The sequence below is a fragment of the Betta splendens genome, chromosome 7, assembly GCF_900634795.4.
Source record: "Betta splendens chromosome 7, fBetSpl5.4, whole genome shotgun sequence".
Classification (NCBI taxonomy): Eukaryota; Metazoa; Chordata; class Actinopteri; order Anabantiformes; family Osphronemidae; genus Betta; species Betta splendens.
This window is the reverse complement of record NC_040887.2, coordinates 13,116,349-13,131,341: the sequence shown is the minus strand read 5'-3', so window position 1 is coordinate 13,131,341 and position 14,993 is coordinate 13,116,349. Positions and strand designations below refer to the sequence as shown.

At 43.6% G+C, this 14,993-nt stretch overlaps 1 protein-coding gene and 3 long non-coding RNA genes across 5 annotated transcripts; 3 read left to right on the top strand and 1 right to left on the bottom strand.

Annotated features, from left to right (window-relative positions):
- Window positions 1-3,754: 3,754 nt before the first annotated feature.
- Window positions 3,755-4,584, top strand: LOC129604294 (uncharacterized). Its single transcript, XR_008695074.1, has 4 exons — window positions 3,755-3,779; window positions 3,860-3,954; window positions 4,042-4,137; window positions 4,231-4,584. It is a non-coding gene; the product is annotated as an uncharacterized LOC129604294 (long non-coding RNA).
- Window positions 4,585-6,022: 1,438 nt separating this feature from the next.
- LOC114859454 (uncharacterized) lies at window positions 6,023-7,913 on the top strand. The gene is made up of 3 exons (XR_003786526.3): window positions 6,023-6,124; window positions 6,213-6,314; window positions 6,804-7,913. It is a non-coding gene; the product is annotated as an uncharacterized LOC114859454 (long non-coding RNA).
- Window positions 7,914-7,935: 22 nt separating this feature from the next.
- Window positions 7,936-11,521, bottom strand: LOC114859421 (uncharacterized). The gene is made up of 7 exons (XR_003786520.3): window positions 11,216-11,521; window positions 10,808-10,851; window positions 10,634-10,728; window positions 10,451-10,546; window positions 9,404-10,357; window positions 9,214-9,315; window positions 7,936-7,950 (listed from the first exon to the last, which is right to left on the bottom strand). It is a non-coding gene; the product is annotated as an uncharacterized LOC114859421 (long non-coding RNA).
- A 102-nt stretch (window positions 11,522-11,623) lies between these two features.
- LOC114858868 (uncharacterized) lies at window positions 11,624-14,115 on the top strand. 2 transcript variants are annotated; one of them, XR_008695066.1, is made up of 5 exons: window positions 11,624-11,897; window positions 12,486-13,164; window positions 13,268-13,339; window positions 13,434-13,810; window positions 13,949-14,115. XR_008695066.1 is itself a non-coding variant. In XM_029156524.3 (4 exons), exons 1-4 carry the CDS (start codon window positions 11,781-11,783, stop codon window positions 13,577-13,579), a joined length of 1,014 nt encoding a protein of 337 aa, XP_029012357.1. In that variant the 5' UTR covers window positions 11,624-11,780; the 3' UTR covers window positions 13,580-14,115. The 2 variants fall into 2 exon arrangements, 1 of the variants encoding a protein (XP_029012357.1); XM_029156524.3 differs by having other exon boundaries at window positions 13,434-14,115.
- The last annotated feature ends 878 nt before the right edge of the window (window positions 14,116-14,993 follow it).

Sequence of the window (14,993 nt, the reverse complement as noted above, 5' to 3'; positions counted from 1 at the left end):
ACCTCTGTCCTTTTACAGGATCACGGAGGGCGTCCACGCCCTGTAGCCTATTTCTCTGCTAAGCTTGACCCAGTCGCTGCGGGGCTCCCACGATGCCTCCGAGCAGTGGCTGCGGCAGAGAAAGCCGTGCTGGCATCACGTGACATTGTTGGCTATTCTGATGTCACCCTGCTGGTTCCTCATGCCGTGTCTTTGATCCTTTTGGAACAAAAAACATCACATCTTTCTACAGCCCGATGGCTTAGATACAACACCATCTTACTGGAAATGCCAAACATTACTGTCAAAAGGTGCAATGTGCTTAACCCAGCCACTTTGTTTCCAGGCCCTGACAATGGCGAGCCTCACAACTGTGTTTCGGTCTTGAACCAGGTCTGCACTCCGCGCCCAGATCTATCAGAGGTGCCAATTCCTAACTGTGACCTCGTTCTCTTTGTTGATGGCTCCGCCTCTAGAGACCCTGCTTCGGGCCACTGTCAGGTTGGATATGCAGTCTGCACCTCTCATACTGTTTTACAGTCTGGCGCTTTGCCAGGACATTACTCTGCTCAGGCTGCGGAGTTGATCGCACTGACCGAAGCCTGTAAATTGGCTGAAGGGAAGTCTGTTACTATCTACACAGACTCCAGATACGCTTTTGGCGTCACACATGACTTTGGTGCTCTGTGGAAACACAGAAAGTTTTTGAAATCTGATGGCAAACCTATCTTGCATCATGATAAGGTTGCTGATCTGCTCGATGCAATTCTGTTACCAGCTGCAATTGCTGTATGTAAGTGCCCTGCACACACTGGGGGCACTGATCCCATCTCTGCTGGAAACGCGCGCGCTGATGCTGCTGCAAAGGCAGCTGCCCGACTTCCCCTTCCCTTTGTTCCCTGCCTCTTATCCTCCACCTCTACCCAACCTCCCTCTCCTCCCTCTGCTCTCCCTGATCTTCAGACATTCTCTACCCCATAGGAACGCAAGCTCTGGCTGACGAATGGCGCCACCAGTAGCCATGGCGTTTGGTATGGGCCCGACGGCAAACCTTGCCTACCTAAACACTTTTTCCCTCATTTCGCGAAGTTGACACATGGATTAGACCATGTATCAAAGGGGGGAATGTTAGATGCTCTTACAAAACATTGGTACACTAAGGGATTTTCAATCTATGTGCAAAAATACTGTGAAGCATGTATGACATGCGCCCAACACAACCCAGGTAAGACGACTGCCAAACCACTGGCAGCTCACCCACCACCGGAACAGGCGTTTGACCATTTAATGCTGGACTTCATCGAACTAACGCCAGCAGAAGGTAAAAAGTATTGTTTAGTGATTGTTGATATGTGGTCAAAATGGGTGGAGGCCTTCCCAGCTAAACATGCTAACAGCCATGCAGTTACCAAAGCCTTGCTGACAGAAATAATTCCCAGATGGGGGATTCCATCTAAAATCAGCAGTGACAACGGCTCACACTTTGCAAACCAAGCCCTTGAGGAAGTGGGAAAGTTTCTGAACATCAACATCAGAAAGCACTGCTCTTACCACCCTCAAAGCGGAGGGGCGGTAGAGAGAGAGAATGGCACTTTGAAAAACAAACTGGCTAAATGCTGCTCAGAGACTGGTCTCAAGTGGACTCAGGCTCTTCCCATTGTGCTCTCATACATGAGAATGAGGAGAAGGATGAGAACAAACCTCAGCCCGTATGAGATTCTATTTGGTAGACCTCCTATGATGGGACTCCACCCTGAGACTGAGACTAGGATTTTACCACCTACTGAAATGTGCGAAGACGCAATGCTACAGTACTGTAAGAACTTATCCTCTGTTCTTTCCCAAATCTCCAAACAGGTGAAAGCGTCTCTGCCCAAACAGGCGACAGAACCACTGCACATCATTCAACCAGGAGACTGGGTGATCATTAAGGAGCTTCGCAGGAAGCACTGGAACCCAAAGCGGTGGCAAGGTCCCTTCCAAGTCCTTCTGACGACCAACACGGCTGTGAAGATCGCAGAAAGAGCGACTTGGATCCACTCCAGCCACTGCAGGAAGGTCCCGGATCCGACAGACGACCCTCCATCTACATCTACACCACACGAGAAAACTACCACTGACGAAAAGAACTGAGAAGGACGACCCTCGCTGTGCTCACACACGCACTGAGGCGAGGCTGCGTTGACCGTTCAGCTAAAGGTGTGAGCCAAGCGCCGCCTGAAGCTGCGCCGGTGAATCACACTATCAGACCATACATCTACACACACGCTCCTGAGAAAACACACACACGAGCAGCCTTGAGTTGCCGACGCTGGACGACGTGTAGACTCTTCACATCACGGGGAGTGACAGTGACTCAGACGACATTGGGAGGAAACCTGGCGGTGATAACGAACCCCAAGTGTCTCTGTGATCAGCTGATCACAACCTGAAGAACCCCAACGAACTGTCAAGGTGTCAACACACAGGTTGGAAACAATCTAACACCACTGTTCAACAGGAAGAAGAAGACATTGATTGTGATCCTGTTGTTTTAATCTTCACTGTATATTACTTTAATATTTGCTCTAAATTGTGTGGTTGATTTACATGTATGCCTCTCTGTGATTTTATCCACTATTTTTGAACAAAACATTTTACGTTTTCACTTGATTCACACTTTCACACAAATTTTTATCTTCCACTGACGCAAAATGACATCCACCAGACGAAACAAGATAAAAATGATTGTCATATCGACGATGACAGCAATATGCGTGGTCACTCTGACATTAGCATCAACCGAAGACACTCTTATCCACTGCACACCAGAGTCACCCACAAATCGATCATGCTTAGTTTGTGCCATTAGAGACCTGATGACCATGACGGAACAATTGCCCCTACATAGCGAAGACAACATGGCAGAATAGAATGGCCTTAGAGATGTTATTAACAAAGATGGGAAGTGTTGTGTCAGGTTGGTAAAACATGCTGTACCTTTATTCAGGATGATTGAACATGAACTGATTGGAATCAATTATAGGCTTATGTCCCTGTCTTTCCCATACACAAGGGTTATTCTAGTATAACTACCCACAAAAAACAGCTCACAATCTTTTATCCCTACGCCATTTACATCTTTATAAGCAATACATTTAACAAATCATTTTTAAAGAATGCTTTATTACTACAGAATGAATACCACGATTGACAATTTTTATTCTTTCAATGTTTGATTAATGTGTAATCAAAAGGGGGGAAATGTAATGGAAAAATTGTACTTTAATGCTCTTGTGTTCATTTCTGACTCTGTATAATAACCATGCATTCTGTACTTGTTGATTAGACCCAGAACTGAACATTATTAGACAAACAATCTATCTTCCTCTCAAGGTTCTGTCGCACATTAAGTGCTGACATCTAATGTTGTGTTTGACTGACCGATTGTTTATGGCTTGTGTCTGCCTTTTACCCCTGGTCTCTGGCTCCTTTCTATCTGATGCCCGACCAGACCCAAGGCTGTAGACCTTGTGTATTCCCTGTGTAATGTAAACATCTTCACCCACAGTGTGATAGGAAGATTCCACCAGGTCCCGGGAGAGAGGTTAAAAGGCAGAGACAACCTCAGAACGGGGTGATCTTTGTAATATACCTCTGTGGTGTATGTTCTGATCTCCCCAGCTGGCTTTTTATTTGCTTTCCTCATTACTTGTTATTTTCTTTATTATTTCAATAAATCGCACAAAAGGACAACTCTCTCTCATCTGCCTTTATTGCAAAATTTCCACCACAACGAGGGAACCAGGAGATGAGCAACGGTAAATTCAACTACAATGTTCTTCAAGTATTTCTCTGATCTATTTACTCACTCTGTATTCTAATGCTTTCACTTTACCAGAGACAACTAATCTGGACCAAGAGCCGGCATTCCAAGCAGCCCGGACCTAAGCTGTCAAACCGATCGCAGGAACCACAGCTGCACAATTACGTTCAGTAAGAATGACACGTCCTAGCTTATTCGTAGTCTGTACTTTACTTTATGTGCTCCTGAAGCCAATGTTTTCATTTTGGTTGCGACAGGTGCAGCTGTGGAGGCTGGAGAACTGTGACAACAGAGACCATAGGACCACCTGGAGAGAAGTTGTCACCTGTGTCTATGGAGGCTCAATGCAATAAGTAATTTACCTGAGTAGTAAAGTTGTGGTAAGCTTAACATCACAATGCAGACTTGTATGTTAACAACACATCTGTTTATGATGTTTCTTCTAGCATCCTGCAGCTCATCGCTCTCTCCAGCCTCTGGTCCAGACAGAGGGGAGCCTCCCAGTCCTAATCACATAGAGGAAGTGTCTTTATCACTGCTTTCTCTGTGCTGCTGGGTTTGGGAGACTCTTCACATAACCAGTGGTGTTGGCCTCCATCTGTAAACAGAAGACGGTCAAGACAAGTGGTTGTCGTAAATACTGTATATATATATATATATATATATATATATATATATATATATATATATATATATATATATATATATATATATATATATATATATATATATATATATATATATATATATATATATATATATAATGTAATCAAGAAAATAAAAGAACTGCTTTGTCTGAAGATGCTGTAGATTATTTGTTTGTGTTCTACAGTGTATACCTACTTACCATTTAGTACTGTAAATCTGAGCGCTGTGGTGAAAACTACAGAGTGTTACCTTTATAAAGAGCCCAAGCCTTTAGATATACTGCAAATGGTTGAAGAACAGCTTTCGTTTGAATTTAGGTATGTTTCCCAGGCGTTTGAGCTGAAAATGCCCAGAAATTGCCATAATAATGCATACTCCAACTCAGAAGGTGGCGGTAATGCACTACCCAGTTTGCCAAGTGCCAAATACCTAAAGAAAAAAGACGAAGAAGAAGTCTCGAGATCTGATTGGTTATCGTAACTGTCCGTTTGTGTACAGCGCACAGGAGCCTGTTTTTGTTGGTTCTGAACGCCTCAGGCAGTCCTCAATGGTCCTAGCAACACAAGCCTGCTGAGATATGATTAGATAAAGACTTTACAATAATATACAACACTGGAAGCGGCGAAATCAAGCGGAAATAATGAGACGAAGAAAATACACCATGGGGAATTATTTTATTTACAAAAAACAGCTTTTCACAGTATGTTGGGGCTAGCAGAAAAGTTAGCTGCCCCTGGCAACCGTAGAGATGGCGAAATCGAAGCCCCATGAATCACTAAGCAACTATGACACAGTTGGTCTGAAATCAACACATTGCTCGACACCATTTGTCACAGTCAGAACAACGATATCTGCTGGTTGTGTGTGAGAACTGCATCAGAGCAGACTGAACATCAAACCCTCGCTGATACGTGTTTGTTCAAGATCACAGTCAATGTTTTATTGTCAAATAAAACTCATTTAATCAAAGGTTTGTAATTGTTTTTCTCTGTGGATAATAATATAACAGCAGCCTTGATATGATGAATACTTTTGATAGTCCGATATTATTAGAGCTGCATTTGGTGCTTCTGCAACTCTGTTTATTACTACATTGGGTAGACATGTTTGTCATTTAGTTAAATCAAAGACTTTTATTTTATTTTTCCACAGAACATGACTTTAATCACATTCTCGCCACCTCTCCAGCTTTGGAGAAGAGCCGTTTGCACGGCACTGATGTCTGACTAATAAAGATATTTGTATTGGAATTGCGACTTGTCAAAATGTAGTTTTAGTCTTTAATTACATTTTGAACTTGTCATAAATACATTATAGATATCTGTAATGTGAAAACTGACGATCTATCATCTTATAGATCATCTCCGGTCTGCTTGCCACGTTTATAAAGCTCTGACATATTGAAACAACCAGTCCGTTCAAACTGCAGCTAAGCCGCCGGCAGTCACGTGACGTATCGACACCTCTCGCTCTCAGTGGTCACGTGATTCGGAACGCACTCGAGATTCTGCTTGACGACACTTCCGCTTCAAGAGATCGATCCTGAGTCGAGTGGGAGGTCTCGAGTTGGACATCTCTAGGCAACCGTAGTGTCAGTAGTGAAGGACTTCCTCGCTGTCTCCAACGTCTGCGTCTCTCCTGCGTTTTCACGCACGTCCGTGCATGTGCATAAATGCCATGGAAACCGCTGACGTTAGTCTCTTCAGGCTTTGACTCCACAAGTTCACGAGTGGATTAAAAGGCACTGATAACAAAACCAACTGTGTTGTGGTCTTTGCAGGCGGAATGGGTCGTCATTTGCCCCAGGGCCTTGTGAAGCTCTGGAGTCGCTTCAAGCGTTGGAGAAACCGGAGGATCCAGCCGGAGCAGCCGGTGGGCGAAGGTAAGCGGTTCCTCCTAGCATCTTAACTAGTGTGTACAGTCTGACGATCAACGATTTAAACACTGAATTAAAGGTTAAATAATACAAATTGCTAAGTGTAATAGCAGTTGAATGTTTACAAAGGTGGAAACGTTGCCATTTTGTTTTGAGGGTACAGTTTTCCCCATTTATCGTTTAACATTTGCTAAAAATAAAGATGGCGCCTTTGCGCCAGTTCTTGAGCACCATGGCAACAAGATGCCCAAGTTAAAAGTAGCTTAAATAGGCTCTATTAAAACTTTAGCTTTTTACAGAGTGCTATGCTTTTCTTACAGCATTAACAGACCAGCGTTCACAGGAAGCTGCAGCATTTGTGTTTTTTGACTTTCTAGGAGAGGCTGTTTAGTAAATTAAATATAAATTAAATGACAACCCCACAGCTTGCTCTGCAGCTTCACATGTCTCCTGTTGTACAGTGTGTGACTGTTTTTCTGTTCTATTTACTTCCAGGTGGTCCAGATGGGCCTAACGGCGTCCACGTCCATCCTTCACCCACTCCTCAGGTGGGTGACTCATACACACCCCATCCACCTTCTCCTCCACGCTCTCTTATTTTTTGGTCTGCTGGTCCTTCTGTTTCTCCTTCACCCCCTCCTGTTCCTTGTTGCTTTGATGTTCTTGCTTTTTCTCCTTCACCCTGTCCTACTCCTTCTTTTTCTTCTTCTTCCTCACTCTCTTCTGCTTCCTCTGGTACTTGGTGCTCTGACATCTTTCCCTTTTCTCCATACCCTTCTCCTACTCCTTCTTTTTCTTCTTCTTCTTCCTCACTCTCTTCTGCTCACTGCTTCTCTTTGCTCTGACATCTCTCCCTTTTCTTCTTCCTCGCCCTCCTCTGCTTACTCTGGTACTTGTTGCTCTGCTGTCCTTCATTTTTCTTCTTCACCCTCTCCTCTTCCTAGTTGGTCTGCTGTCTTCCCTTTTCTCCTTCACCCTCTCCTACTCCTTCTTCTTCTTCCTCACCCTCTTCTGCTTACTCTTGTCTTTGTTGCTCTGATGCCCTTCCTTTGTCTCCTTTACCCTCTCCTGTGACGGAGAGAGTGAAGGAGCTCATCCAGCAGCTCATCTTCCAGGAGAGGTAAGGAAGACAGAGATGAGGAGGGGGCTGCTCTTGGAAGACTCAACTGTGGGACACTGTTTCCTACAGTGAAACCAGTATTGGATTTGACCCCAGGGCAACTTTTCTTTAGTTTTATTTCTATACCATAAGTTTAAATGTTCATTCCAACTTTGAGAACTAGCCTTTGCGTCTGGCTGGGCAGTTTTCAGGTCCCCGGCAGCGTCTGGCACCTGGGCCAGTTTTTGCTGTTTTTTATATTTTAGCATGGCGGTTGGATGGACTTTTCTTTCACCCTGAAGGCTGAATTCAGCGCCTGGCAGGGCCGTCGATCCCCCCATGCAAGTTGCCCTAGCGTCTGGCGGGGTAGCTATTATGTTTCCTCCACAGCGATAGAAGGTCAGCTCAGTCACAGTGGCACTGGGGACACATGTCATCTCCCACTGAAGCTCCTCGGTGGCAGATGACTGCAGTGTCATGTGTTACTGTATGGAGGAGTGGGTTAAGGATGGACGTGGACGCCGTTAGGCCCATCTGGACCACCTGGAAGTAAATAGAACAGAAAAACAGTCACACACTGTACAACAGGAGACATGTGAAGCTGCAGAGCAAGCTGTGGGGTTGTCATTTAATTTATATGTATTTTACTAAACAGCCTCTCCTAGAAAGTCAAAAAAACACAAATGCTGCAGCTTCCTGTAAACGCTGGTCTGTTAATGCTGTAAGAAAAGCATAGCACTCTGTAAAAAGCTAAAGTTTTAATAGAGCCTATTTAAGCTACTTTTAACTTGGGCATCTTGTTGCCATGGTGCTCAAGAACTGGCGCAAAGGCGCCATCTTTATTTTTAGCAAATGTTAAACGATAAATGGGGAAAACTGTACCCTCAAAACAAAATGGCAACGTTTCCACCTTTGTTAATAGCAATTTGTATTATTTAACCTTTAATTCAGTGTTTAAATCGTTGATCGTCAGACTGTACACACTAGTTAAGATGCTAGGAGGAACTAGAGATGTCCAACTCGAGACCTCCCACTCGACTCAGCGTCGATCTTTTGAAGCGGAAGTGTCGTCAAGCAGAATCTCGAGCGCGTTCCGAATCACGTGACCAATGAGAGCGAGAGGTGTCGATACGTCACGTGACTGCCGAGCGGCTTAAGTGCAGTTTGAACGGACGTTTGTTTTAATATGTCAGAGCTTTATAAACGTGGCAAGCGGTCCGGAGATGATCTATAAGATGATAGATGATCTATAAGATAGACAGGTTTCACATTACAGACATCTGTAATGTATTTATGACAAGTTCAAAATGTAATTAAAGACTAAAACTAAATTTTGACAAGTCGCAATTCCAATACAAATATCTTTATTAGTCAGACATCAGTGCCATACAAACGGCTCTTCTCCAAAGCTGGAGAGGTGGTGAGAATGTGATTAAAGTCATGTTCTGTGGAAAAATAAAATGAAATAAAGGTCTTTGATTAAACTAACTGATAAACATGTCTCCTCAATGTAGTAATAAACAGAGTTGCAGAAGAACAAATACAGCTCTAATAACATCATTAAATGAACATTAAATAAGTTTTATTTGACAATAAAACATAGACTGTGATCCTGAACAACCACGTATCAGCGAGGGTTTGATGGTCAGTCTGCTCAAGCAGTTCTCACGCACAACCAGCAGATGTCGCTGTTGTAACTGTGTCGTGATGGTGTCGAGCAATGTGTCGATTTCAGCCCAACTGTGTCATAGTTGCTCAGTGATTCATGAGGCTTCGATTTCGCCATCTCTATGAGGAACCGCTTACCTTCGCCCACCGGCTGCTCCGGCTGGATCCTCCGGTTTCTCCAACGCTTGAAGCGACTCCAGAGCTTCACAAGGCCCTGGGGCAAATGACGACCCATTCCGCCTGCAAAGATCACAACACAGATGGTTTTGTTATCAGTGCCTTTTAGTCCACCCGTGAACTTGTGGAGTCAAAGCCTGAAGAGACTAACGTCAGCGGTTTCCATGGCATTTATGCACATGCACGGACGTGCGTGAAAACGCAGGAGAGACGCAGACGTTGGAGACAGCGAGGAAGTCCTTCACTACTGACACTACGGTTGCCAGGGGCAGCTAACTTTTCTGCTAGCCCCAACATACTGTGAAAAGTTGTTTTTTGTAAATAAAATAATTCCCCATGGTGTATTTTCTTCGTCTCATTATTTCCGCTTGATTTCGCCGCTTCCAGTGTTGTATATTATTGTAAAGTCTTTATCTAATCATATCTCAGCAGGCTTGTGTTGCTAGGACCATTGAGGACTGCCTGAGGCGTTCAGAACCAACAAAAACAGGCTCCTGTGCGCTGTACACGAACGGACAGTTACGATAACCAATCAGATCTCGAGACTTCTTCTTCGTCTTTTTTCTTTGGGTATTTGACACTTGGCAAACTGGGTGGTGCATTACCGCCACCTTCTGAGTTGGAGTATGCATTATTATGGCAATTTCTAGGCATTTTCAGCTCAAACGCCTGGGAAACATACCTAAATTCAAACGAAAGCTGTTCTTCAACCATTAGCAGTATATCTAAAGGTTTGGGCTCTTTATGAAGGTAACACTCTGTAGTTTTCACCACAGCGCTCAGATTTACAGTACTAAACGGTAAGTAGGTATACACTGTAGAACACAAAGAAATAATCTACAGCATCTTCAGACAAAGCAGTTCTTTTATTTTCTTAATTACATTATATACATATATATATATAAACACAATATTTATGACAACCACTTGTCTTGACCGTCTTCTGTTTACAGATGGAGGCCAACACCACTGGTTATGTGAAGAGTCTCCCAAACCCAGCAGCACAGAGAAAGCAGTGATAAAGACACTTCCTCTATGTGATTAGGACTGGGAGGCTCCCCTCTGTCTGGACCAGAGGCTGGAGAGAGCGAAGAGCTGCAGGATGCTAGAAGAAACATCATAAACAGATGTGTTGTTAACATACAAGTCTGCATTGTGATGTTAAGCTTACCACAACTTTACTACTCAGGTAAATTACTTATTGCATTGAGCCTCCATAGACACAGGTGACAACTTCTCTCCAGGTGGTCCTATGGTCTCTGTTGTCACAGTTCTCCAACCTCCACAGCTGCACCTGTCGCAACCAAAATGAAAACATTGGCTTCAGGAGTACATGAAGTAAAGTACAGACTACGAATAAGCTAGGACGTGTCATTCTTACTGAACGTAATTGTGCAGCTGTGCTTCCTTCGATCGGTTTGACAGCTTAGGTCCGGGCTGCTTGGAATGCCGGCTCTTGGTCCAGATTGATTGTCTCTGGTAAAGTGAAAGCATTAGAACACAGAGTGAGTAAATAGATCAGAGAAATCCTGAAGAACATTGTAGTTGAATTTACCGTTGCTCATCTCCTGGTTCCCTCGTCTCCTTCTCCTAATAAACCTAAATGTAAAGAAAGATGATTAATTTTTAGGATCACTTTAAATTTCAATGTAATACAAACATATTTATTTCTACTCAACTACTCTCTTTAAAATCAATTGTTGGACTAATAAGACCACAATAGCAAATGACTGAATATAACAATTATTCTGCAAAAACAACAGATCAATCAATAATTTACATTCAGCAGGAGCTGATTCTGGTTTGCTGTTGGCCTCCAACCTCCTCTCCTCATTTAAGCCTACATCTAATAAAAAACTCATTCATATTTAATCTCACATAAAATTTAACATAATAAATATAAATATATTTCTATTCAACTACTTCCTTTGAAACTGTCAACCAAACCAAATCTTGTACTCACCTTTGTCCACTGGAAAGACAGACGTAATGGTCAGTAGCCGTCAGTCACTGCTCCCTGTAGTGTGGAGCAGGATTTGGACTGCAGACAGCCATGTGTCTCCTCCATAACACCTGACACTGCAGTCATCTGCCACCGAGGAGCTTCAGTGGGAGACGACATGTGTCCCCAGTGCCACTGTGACTGAGCTGACCTTCTATCGCTGTGGAGGAAACATAATAGCTACCCTGCCAGACGCTAGGGCAACTTGCATGGGGGGATCGACGGCCCTGCCAGGCGCTGAACTCAGCCTTCAGGGTGAAAGAAAAGTCTGCTGTGCGCTGTAAACGAACGGAAAGTTACGATAACTAATCAGATCTCGAAACCTCTTCTTCTTTTTTCTTTGGGTATTTGGCACTTGGTAAACTGGGTAGTGCATTACCGCCACCTTTTGAGTTGGAGTATGCAATATAATGGCAATTTCTGGGAGGGTGAGTTCTTTAGCTAATTTCCCCTAAACGCGTTTACCATTCATTTCAATGGTAGTCCCTAATCCGATACGGATGTAACCATACTTTTCGCCGCTAGTATGCGCCGGCGCGCGGTTTCTGCTTTTACCGGACGTGACGTCCCTATTCTTAGATACTGCAAAGTGAGCGGTAGCGAGAGAAGCGCAACGAGGAGGCGATCTGATCGAGAACAAACGGTAAGTTTTTATTTAATAGTTGGCAAATTAAACCATGTCAGCGAAACGACGTAATGGCGGATTTTGATACGACTTTGATTCATAGTTTTATAAATTACGTGCGGTAACGACGTAAAGGTTTAAAGTTAACTGTGTGTCGGGTTCGGCCATCGAAACGTGTATAACGGTTTCATTAGGTGTGTTGACGGTTAATCACCGTCTAATACAATGCTGAACCAGGTAGCAAAACAAAGTGGACACACAATCAACGAACAATGAAGGACACGTAGGCCAAGGACGCTGACTGAGCTCACTGGTCATGTAATAAACAACAAACACAAAGCCAGTAAAACAGACAAACAACTCCAAGTAACATGCTCCAGCAAGGTAATGCATGTTATTTCAGTAGAGGAATTAATTTAAATGCATATAACACAGACCGTGCCTTTGTTACAGTAGTTGACAAAGTAGGTTTTACATGTGAAAGCCTTGAACTGATAGGTTTCAGCATTTGTAAAGGAACAACAATTATTCTTGGTTCGTTATCACTGTCGATCTATGTTTCATTACCTATTTATATTTATACTGAATTATATCCTATCCCAACAGGTGAAATGCAGAAAAGAAACATGCTTTTCACTGGGAGAGTCAATGTGGTGTTTAGAAAGGGACCACATGGCTACCTGCGTCAAGATCCCTCAGATGCAGCCAAGCATCAGACCGGTGCAGACCTGTCCTGCAAGGATGAAGGAGGAGCTGGTCAGACAGAATGCCCTGACTGTCGTCCATCAGAGAGGAGAGGACGCAACAGAGGACAAGGAACTGCTGGGAGAATACATTTTCCAATTTGGCAAATATAAAAGCAAGTTTTTTCGCTGGCTCCTTGAAAATGACATGAGTTACACCATCTACCTCATCAAAAACCAGCGTAAAGAAGAAGCGGCAGGTGTCTTCAAGGCAGAGGGCCACAACAAGGACAGTCTCATGTCGTTCCTGAGATATGCCCCCAGCTTCAGGGAAAAACAGGATCTTCTGAGCTTTGAAGCTAAAAAGACAGTCCCATTAGAAGGCGTGCCGGAGGACGACCAGCTCGTTGGTTTTGGTTCCCGTGGGGACCAGACCTGGAGACAGATGTGGGACAGCAGGAATGATGGCTATACAGCCTTCATCCTGAAGAAAAGCTGTGTTCAAGGCTCGAGAATGCATAAACTCCAGCAATACCTGCAGAACAAGCAAAGCTGTGCCTCCGTGGAGACTCCTTCCCCACGTCCTTCCCAGAAAGCCATGCGTGAGTGTTTAGTGTCTTTAGTAATATCCTTTCTGCTATCTTTTGTGTAAAATACACAAATATACACATGTATAGTACAGCTAAATATCAGTCTTTGACACAGAGATGGATGAAAATACAGAGCTGGAGGCGGCTATGCTCTGTATTTCACCTCCCAGACAGGATTCCCAGAATGGTAAGTCAACATTTATTGTCATTTACAAAGTTCCACTTGCTCTCCAGCAAGGTTTTGCAAACAATCTACCACTTAGGTGTTATTTGTTTTACAGTCGTTGATGCTGCTGCACCTCCAGCCTTTGGACGATCATGTAAAGAAGGTTCTACATATGATACACCCAACTGCCAGCTGTGGAATAATGAACTGCTCTCCCAGCTCTGGGACAATGAAGTCTACCGAACCAAAGCATGCCTCTAATGTTCAAGTTGACCACATTCTGGTCTTGTTTGTTCGCTGCTGTTCTGTTTTCTTGTTGCAGTGTTTGTGTTGCATAGCCTAAATGATGTAACTTGATCTCCAAGTATACTGACATTATGATCTCCCCTCTGCCTCAGAGTGTGGAAGAACAGCAGGAGGAGGGTCCGTCCCATTCTGCTGCACAGATGCACACAGTTCAGTGATGTTCAGTAAATGCCCAAGTTCAATTATGTAAGAGTAATAAGGAACTATATCATGTAACTCTAAATCTTCTGTATGTCCAGTCACCAGTTAAGGAGTTGTATAAACTACATCTTATCAAGAAAATAGAAAGAAAATAACAAGTAAATGTTATATTTGACCCACCAGATTGAAAAGACAGATCTAAAAAAAATTATAATGAAAACTGAAATTCTCAAACAAAAGCTGGAGGTGAGTGTATAGTTAGAAGTGAATTGTATGAATTATTGGAAGAATTCTAAAATCTAACAATTGCCTTTGTATTTGTAGGAAATGAAGAAAACCAAATCAATGACTTGCATTTATTCAGTTTCTTTTATTGGTGGTGGTGGTTGGTTAAGACATTATGGCATCACATCTCTAGAGCTCCCCTCTAATAATTGCAATATTGTGGGGAACAACACATGCCACAACAATGTCACAAGCCTCTCAGGTGTTACCCTGAGGTGACGTAGGCCCTGGAGATGTGCTTTCAGCAGGCCTATGGTCATTTCCACCCGGCTTCTTGTTCTGCAGGGCCACATTAACGCGCTGCTGGGGGCCGGCTTCAGGTTCTGGGTGAGGGGTCAGTAGTGTGGGCTGGCATGGGAGACCCCTGTCTCCAGCAGAAAGCTGTCAATCTCTCCTAGAAGAAAGTTCACGTTACTTTGGATGTTATTAACTGATCATTTTTCAGATTAGCCTTACTAAAACTAATTAAATACCACATACATGCAATCCTGTGAAACCCCTCTTTAATGGCTTTGAGGAGGTTATCGCAAGGAAAGCGCCTGAGGTCGAACTATTCTAATACTGTGGGTTTTACCAGTGTGCTCAGCATCTCCAATGTTATAAAGAAAACTACCGTTTGCAAAAAGAGTAACGCAACACAAAGAATCTGCTCGGACGTAAGAGCACGGCCACGATGGATGATGTGTCTGATGTATAAGATTATTGATATATGTTATGGAGTCTCAAGAAAAATGGTATTTTTACTCCTAATTTACTCATAATTAACTCCTCAAAACCTCTTGCGGCGTAAATTCAATGCTGTGCGAATCAATACAGCCTCCTCATCTACAGCATCGTCTAACGCGACGCGTGACTAACCGGCAACTAGTGATGGGTCCGGCAACACCGATGCGTCGGCGCCTGCGTCGAGCTCTTAGAGCGAAACACTGTGTCGGTGCGCGTA

Excerpts from the sequence above, each read along its gene's own strand:
- LOC114858868 (XM_029156524.3), top strand. The coding sequence starts at position 11,781 with ATGCGCCGGCGCGCGGTTTCTGCTTTTACCGGACGTGACGTCCCTATT. Across the intron at positions 11,898-12,485 it reads GATCTGATCGAGAACAAACG|GTGAAATGCAGAAAAGAAAC; the intron begins GTAAGTTTTTAT and ends CTATCCCAACAG. Across the intron at positions 13,340-13,433 it reads CAGACAGGATTCCCAGAATG|TCGTTGATGCTGCTGCACCT; the intron begins GTAAGTCAACAT and ends TTTGTTTTACAG.